The sequence below is a fragment of the Mustela nigripes genome, chromosome 13 (genome assembly GCF_022355385.1).
Source record: "Mustela nigripes isolate SB6536 chromosome 13, MUSNIG.SB6536, whole genome shotgun sequence".
Taxonomy (NCBI): Eukaryota; Metazoa; Chordata; class Mammalia; order Carnivora; family Mustelidae; genus Mustela; species Mustela nigripes.
Window position 1 is genome coordinate 59,642,526 of NC_081569.1, and position 8,159 is coordinate 59,650,684.

Sequence of the window (8,159 nt, forward strand, 5' to 3'; positions counted from 1 at the left end):
CTTTAACCCACTGAGCCACCCAGGCACCCCTAGGACTATACATTTTTAAAAAGATTAAAATAGTCAATTGTATGTCGTGTATATTTATTATTATTTTAAAAATCATGGTCTTAAATGTAAGAATAAAACTATAAAACTTACAGGGAAAAAAAGGGCAGGAGAAAATATTTGTTGAGCTTGAGGTAGGCAGATTTCTTAGATATAACACCAAAAAGCATCCATGAAAGAAAACATTGATAATAGTTTTCTTTTTTTTTTTTTAAGGATTGATAATAGTTTTCAAATAGTTTTCATTTCATCAAAATTTAGAAGTTTTATGCTTCAAAGGACATTATTAAGAAAGTGAAAAGACAACCCAAAGGATGTGAGAAAATATTTGCAAATCGTATTTCTGAAGGGTTTAGTATCCAGAGTTACAAAGTCCTCTTAATCCAGTAATAGAGAGACAACCCAATTAAAAAATGAGCAAAGGATTTTTACAGCTGTTCTCCAAAGACGATAAATGGCCTAGAAGCACATGAAAAGAGTTCAACATCATTAGTCAAGGGGAAAAACAAAACCACAGTGAGGTACCACCATTAGGATGGCTGTAACAAAATAGGCAGTAACAAGTATTAGGATATAGAGAAACTGGAACCCTAATACCTTGCTAGTAAGAATGTAAAATGGTGAAGCCACTATGGGAAGCAGTGTGGTAGTTAACTATAAAATTACCACATAACAGAGCAGTTTGGCTCTGGTTATGTGCCCAAGAGGTAAGAAAACGTGCCCACATAGAGACTTGTTTGTAGATGTTATAATATTGTTATAATAGCCCCAAACTGGAAATAACCCAGTTGCACATCAACTGATGGATGAATAAACAAAATCTGATTTATTCATACAGTGGAGTACTATTAAACAGTGAAATGGAATGATGTACCCATACATGTCATACCATAGATGAGCCTCAGAAGACATACTAAATCGAACCTAGACACACAAGATCGTATGTTTTATGATTTCATTTATAAGAAATTCCCAGAAGGAGAAAATCTGTAGAGCAATGGATTAGCGGTTGCCTGGAGCAGGAAGTAGGAATAACTACAGATAGACTTGAAAGATCTTTTGGGGATGATGGAAATGTTTTAAAATTGGATTGTGAAGGGTGCCTGGGTGGCTCAGTGGGTTAAAGCCTCTGCCTTTGGCTCAGATCATGATCACAGGGTCCGGGGATCAAGCCCCACATCCGGCTCTCTGCTCAGCAGGGAGCCTGCTTCCTCCTCTCTCTCTCTGCCTGCCTCTCTGCCTACTTGTGATCTCTGTCAAATAAATAAATCTTGGGGAAAAAAATTGGATTGTGATGAAGATGGTACAACTCTGCAGATTTTATTACTAAAAAGTCATTCAGGGATGCCTGAGTGGCTCAGTCGGTTAAGCTTCTTCATTCAGCTCAGGTCATGATTGCAGCATCCTGGAACTGAGTCTCACACTGGGCTCCTTGCTCAGCATGGAGCCTGCTTCTCCCTCTGCCAGACACTACCCCTACTGTCGACTCTCTCCCTCTCTCTCTCTCTCTCTCTCTGATAAATAAATAAATAAATAAATAAGCTAACTTTAAAAAGTCATTCAGTTGTAGACTTAAAGCAGATTGATTTGATGGTATACAGAATACCTCAGTAAAGCTGGTAAAGAATATACAATTTTCTCTGTTCCCTAATCTTTCAAATAAACCCTCAGATTTGTTTAACTTATTTTCCCTTGTCTAGGGCAAAATGTGATAATTTGGTCCTACCACACATTTTACCGAAATCTAGTGATTAAATATCATTTAATTGCATGTTGAGATGTCAGACCCAAGTTGGAACTTGCCTAAGTTGAGAATTTTCCTTTTTAGTTTTAGAATTATGACCAAATTATCTGCCCCAGTTTACGATTTGAGGAATCTGAGCTAATGAATGTATACCATTGAGGCAAAAATATCAGTTGGAACAGTAAGTGCAGCTCTTTGCGTGTGCTTACAGAATCTGTCAGGAAAAAAGAATTCCTCTCTTGCACCTGATTTTAGGTTTCTAAAGAAGAGTATACTGGGGTGCCTGGGTGGCTCAGTCAGTTAAGCCTCTGCCTTCAGTTCAGATCATGATCCCAGGGTCCTGGGATAGAGCCCTACATCAGGTTCTCTGCTCAGCAGGGAGCCTGCTTCTCCTTTCCCTCTGCCACTCCCCTTGCTTGTATTCTCTGGCTCTCTCTCTCTCAAATAAATACATAAAATCTTTAAAAAATAAATAAAGATGAGTATACTAAACTGTTATCTTCCCTCCCAAAGTTATTTTTGTTCTTGTACAGAAATCACACTTTTTGGGGCACCTGAGTGGCTCAGTCGTTAAGTGTTTGCCTTCGGCTCAGGTCATGATCCCAGGGTCCTGGGATTGAGCCCCTCATCGGGTTCCCTACTCAGCGGGAAGCTGCTTCTCCCTCTCCTACTCCTCTTCTTTTTTTTTTTTTTTCCCTACTCCTCTTCTTGTGTTCCCTCTCTCCCTGTGTCTCTGTCAAATAAATAAAATCTTTTTTTTTTTTAAATCACCCTTTTAATTTTTAAGTATAGTTTTAATAGTGGAGGGTTTTTTTTTTTAATAAAGTCATTAAAAGTTTTGCCCACTAACCTAAATGAGTGTTAAGATAGGATAGATGAGATAGTAGAATGTTGCCTCTGAGGACAGGGCTTTGTTTTGCTCACTGACTGTATCCCTAAGCCCTAGAAAAGGGCAAACAGCATTAATGAAGGAGTATTTATTAAGTGGAGCCATGTTTATGGCTGTTTTGTCAACTACAGGAAAAATATGGTTTTTTTTTTCTTTTTTTTAAAGATTTTACTTATTTACCTGACAGAGATTACAAGTAGGCAGAGAAAGAGAGAGGAGGAAGCAGGCTCCCTGCCAAGCAGAGAGCCCGATGCAGGGGTCGATCCTGGTACGCTGGGATCATGACCCAAGCCGAAGGCAGAGGCCCCAACCCACTGAGCCACCCAGGTCCCCCTAGCAAAAATAGGTTTAAAGAGAAATGTCATTAGTTTTATCATTTTTGCCTATCAAGAACATTTCTTATAATTGAATTTATTATATTGCGTTTATAGTTTTGGGAAAGTTACCAAACTCCTTAAGGTAATAGCTAATTTCCCCTCACAACAGAACAACCCTCATTAGTTTTACCTTTTGAATAATATTGACCACCCCAACCTAATCCAGGTTATATTCTAGTTCATGGCTTCTCAGAACACAGTTCTCAATACAGCTGTATTTAGCATCACCTAGGAATTTGTTTGAAGTACAAATCCTCTGACTCCTTTCCATCTATTGAATCAGAAACTGTAGAGACTCAGGATACAGTCCAGCAATGTTTTCTCAAGCTTTCCAATGAAGCAGATGATAGCTAAAGTTAAAGAACTGTGGCCATAATTGCTAGCCACAGTGTCACCACCTTTTCTTTTTGTAAGTTTTATTTATTATAGGGAGACCAGGATTGGAGGGGCAGAGGGAAAGGGAGAAAAAGAATCTGAAGCAAACTCCCTGCTGAGCACGGAGCCTGACATGGGGCTCGAATCCACAACCCATGAGATCATGACCTCTGAGCTGAAATCTAGAGCCAGATGTTCAACCAGCTGAGCCACCCAGGTGCCCAGTGTCACCATCTCTTTTGAAACTTCTTTTAAATACTATGAAAGAATGCCAGAACCCATCTTGAGGCAGTATAGCTCTTTTTCAAACTTACATGTTAAGAATCACCTGAAGTTATTTGTTAACTACACAGATTAACACAGAATTCATTGTGTTAATGATTAATTCATATAAATAAATTGTTGTTATAAAGGAATAAAACCTTTTTCTTCCCCGAAAATTATGATTTATTAAGTCTCAGGCCCGGGAATTTTTTTTACAGGTGTTCCATGTTATTCTTTAAGGAAGTTCTGGAAACATATGAGAGATGATGTTTATTTCTAGCCAGCTTTTTCCACATTGTGGGAATTGAAAATTCCATGTGCTCCTTCAGGAATGTAACCAAAGAGATCTATAGTGTTTTTTGTGAATGCTGCTGACATAAAGGCCAGGATAAGTCTTTTTTTTTTTCCTGGTAAACCATCCACATTCTTTTTTTTTTTTTTTTTTTTTTTTTTAAGGTTTATTTATTTGACAGCACAAATAGGCAGAGAGGTAGGCAGTGAGACAGAGGAGGGAAGCAGGCTCCCTGCTGAGCAGAGTGCCCGATGCGGGGCTTGATCCCAGGACCCACTGAGCCACCCAGGTGCCCCAACCATCCATATTCTGATAGCTAAAGATAATCTCCTTTCCTGACAGATGGTATCAGTGTTTCTGGAACAAATCTAGACTTGTGTGCTACAGCACTTAGGCCCCTTGAATCTCTTTCTTACAGCAATGATTTAAATATCGAAGTTTTTTTCTCCTTATCCGCAATCTATGTTTGGTCAAGATTCCAAGGTAAACTTCTATCCTTATTCTCTTTATCTTTATGCCCAGACTTAATAATTCATGATCATCAATCCACTTAATGCCAAAGCTAAACTTCTGCTTGTGTTGATGGTGGCCAAAACAGCAGGTGAAGTGGCTAAGAAAAGCACAAAGACTCTGGCTGATATGAAAAATATATTTTATAATGTTGGAAAATGTACTTGGTTAGAATGGGATCTAAGTTGAAAGATCTTTTGGGGATGATGGAAATGTTCTAAAATTGGATTGTGAAGGGTGCCTGGGATCATGGACCCTGAGATCATGACCCGAGCTGAAGGCAGAGCTTAACCCACTGAGCCACTTGTTTAGAAGCTTTTATTCCTAGGGGTGCCTGGGTGGTTCATGTGGTGAAGCATCTGACTCTTGATTTCAGTCATGTCATAATCTCAGGGTCGTGAGACTGAATGCCACATCTGGCTCTGTGCTGGCTACAGGGCTTGCTGTAGATTCTCTCCCTCTGCCCCCCACCCCTACTCTCTCCCTCTCTTAAAAAAAAAGAAGAAAAAGGTTTTATTCCTCTATAACATCAATTTATATGAATTTAATTGATCTTTGTTATTTTTGTTTCAGTTCCAGTTCTGTCATGTTGCATTGGTTTTTCCAGGAGAGTACTTGGAACATGATTTGGAAATTCGTTTTGGCTCAGGAGTCCTGAGAGACTAAATTTGATTTATCCTGAAGTCCTATCGATCTACCCCAAAGGAGTGACTCCGGTCATCTCTCTCTAGTTTGCCTGGATTTCTAATAGAAAGGGAATTAATATTCTTTAACCTTAACACTTCTTACCTAATCAAGCAATCTCTTTACTATTAATTTCCAATCTAAGTTTTCTTTGCAGTCTAAAACCGTTCTCTGTTTTCTTCTAGATATGGCCTCTCTGGCAGTGATGTCCTGGATAATGTAGCATATGCTCGAGGGTTCAACACAGACCACCAGACCCAGCTCCTTTATCAAGCATCGGCCATGATGGTAGAATCTAGGTATGTGCTCAGTAGAAGACACAGAGTATGGCCCAGACCCATTACCTTGAATCTTATATAGGCTTTTTGGCCAAATTGATAGTAACTTGAATTAGAAATGGGGAGATTTAAGTTTTAGTTCTAGTTTGACACTGTTGCATTGTGGTTCAGGTCAAATCACTGTTAAGAAATGAAGCCATAATTCATTTGAACTTATTGGGAACTTGTTATGTAGTGCCTCAGACAAGAATGTTGTAAAAATCGTTTCTTTTTGTTTTTTTTTTTAAATAGATATATTTTTTAAAGATTTATTAATTTGAGAGAGACAGCATGAGAAGTGGGAGGGTCAGAGGGAGAAAAAGACTTCCTGCTGAGCAGGGAGCCCGATGGCGGGACTCGATCCCAAGACTCCAGGATCATGACCTGAGCCGAAGGCAGTCACTTAACCAACTGAGCCACCCAGGCATCCCTGTAAAAATTGTTTTAATAAAACATTTATAGGGGTGCCTGGGTGGCTCAGGGGGTTAAAGCCTCTGCCAGTTTCTTGGGGTCAAGCCCCAAATTGGGTTCTCTATTTAAATCTTTTTTAAATAAATAATAAAACATTTATATACGAGTATAACTGAATATGAAAGTTTAAGATAGTGAGGAAGGAAGCATAATCTGACACAGACTCGAAATAAGCTTCATAGTGTCCTTATTCCCTGTAGGTATGCACTGCTCATTGTAGACAGTGCCACTGCCCTGTACAGAACGGACTATTCAGGTCGAGGGGAGCTTTCAGCCAGGCAGATGCACTTGGCCAGGTTTCTGCGAATGCTTCTGCGACTTGCTGATGAGGTAAGGTATATCGGGACAGAGAATGTCTAATTTTCAGGGGCCTCACTGGGAGGCCAGAACATCAGGGCCTGGTTTCACAGATAGGAAGAGGTGTATTAATCATTCATTACTTTGTGGGGGAAGGGGTGGCAGCAGTAAAGTCCTTTGAATGACCACAAAAAATGACATTTATCCTTTCTCCATCAGTTTGGTGTGGCAGTGGTAATCACCAACCAGGTGGTAGCCCAAGTGGATGGAGCAGCCATGTTTGCTGCAGATCCTAAAAAACCTATTGGAGGAAATATCATTGCTCATGCTTCAACAACCAGGTAAAGTGAACGGATAGGTGACTTTGTCTTAGAATGTCATATTAACTGAGGTAGACATGAAGATCTGAATTTCCATTTAAATCCAGTCAATGCTACCACAGGAGTCATTGTTAAACGTTGTCTTGCTCTAATTAGTGCATGTTTGCTTTCAGTTTATAAAGGAATTAAAAGCCCACAAATACACAAGACTGAATATGAACGATATGCCTCTCCCTCATTATTAAGAAAGTAATTGTTTCCCTATGAAAAATCCACTAAAGTTGGAAGCAGGGTAGGAGTGGATTCCTCCAAGTTGGAAATGCCCCTAAGGAATACAGAAAGATTCCCCAAAGTCCTGGAAAGTATATAGGTCTGAAAAAAATTTAGAGCAAAGATTTTTAAACTGTAACTTGGTTGGTTTTTTTGATCAGACTGTATCTGAGGAAAGGAAGAGGGGAAACCAGAATCTGCAAAATCTACGACTCTCCCTGTCTTCCTGAAGCTGAAGCTATGTTTGCCATCAATGCAGATGGAGTGGGAGATGCCAAAGACTGAAACATTGAGGTTTTTCCTGTGACAAACCTTAAGTGCTATAGCCTAAAGGAGAGGACTGCTCCCTGGGGTTCTTCATAGGCCTCTTCCTGTTGTGACTGCCAGAAAAGGGCTTCTGGAAAAACAGCTATTGTATCAGCTTTTCTGATGGTGTAAACAGGAGACAAGGTCAGTAGTCACAAACTGATCTGAAATGTTTATTCCGTCTGGAGTGTATTAATTTCTTTGTGAATTATTTCAAGGACAGTAAAGGAATACTTTTGACATAGTGCCTTGGGGTTGACTTGGGAGTAATGGTTGTCTATTGGACAATCGTTAGTTTTCTTGCAGACATAAGCTGGGAAGACTGGATTCTTCTCTCACTGTTCGAATAATGTTGAAATGCCTGTGTGGCAAAGAAAGTGGTTCTTTTCTGCCGATAAAACTCTTGTCAGTCAGAAACAGGTTGTTAAGTTAGTTTGCCTGAATTATCTTATGTAAGAATTTTTTAGTTAAGGGCTACGGGGCAGGCCTACTGGAACACCAGCCATCCAACTATCTACTTGCTTGGGTTTTTAATTGCCAAGAGTAACTCAAGATAATTTTGGAATCTTAAGCATTTAGGGGCTCTTTAAGTAGATTTAGTGTGGAGCTTCTAATAAAGTAGTTATCTGTGCTGTTTACAGGAGTTGTTCTTATATAAGCTGAATATTTCAAGATAGGACCTTCAAAATAACTTTGGGCACTGAGTGGTCAGTTTCTATTGCTTTAAAATTGAAAATTTTAAAGGGAAGTCCTATATTCAGTTGATAATTATCCTTCAGGCTAATAGAGATTACTATAAGATGAATATCCCATGACTTTCCAGTGGCCTTTATGAGTCTTATGTTGTAGAGCCCTGATATTTGTCCGGATTATTCTACTTTAGGGATTTGAGATCGTCCTCCTCTTCTCTTTCAGACTTATACTCAGGATGGCTTTTAACCAGCTCTTTGAATTTCAGAGGGCCTGGCAGCTAGTACTGGGAGGAAAGGCACAGA

The 8,159-nt window shown here is 39.5% G+C and overlaps 1 protein-coding gene across 1 annotated transcript in view; it reads left to right on the top strand.

The window, feature by feature from the left end:
• The window catches only part of RAD51 (RAD51 recombinase), a 32,162-nt gene extending 24,360 nt beyond the window's left edge, over window positions 1–7,802 (top strand). Inside the window, exons 7-10 of the mRNA XM_059372536.1 lie at window positions 5,369–5,482; window positions 6,172–6,301; window positions 6,488–6,609; window positions 7,020–7,802. Coding sequence (XP_059228519.1) covers window positions 5,369–5,482; window positions 6,172–6,301; window positions 6,488–6,609; window positions 7,020–7,143 — 490 coding nt within the window. The 3' untranslated portion in view covers window positions 7,144–7,802. The remainder of the gene's footprint in view (window positions 1–5,368; window positions 5,483–6,171; window positions 6,302–6,487; window positions 6,610–7,019) is intronic.
• The last annotated feature ends 357 nt before the right edge of the window (window positions 7,803–8,159 follow it).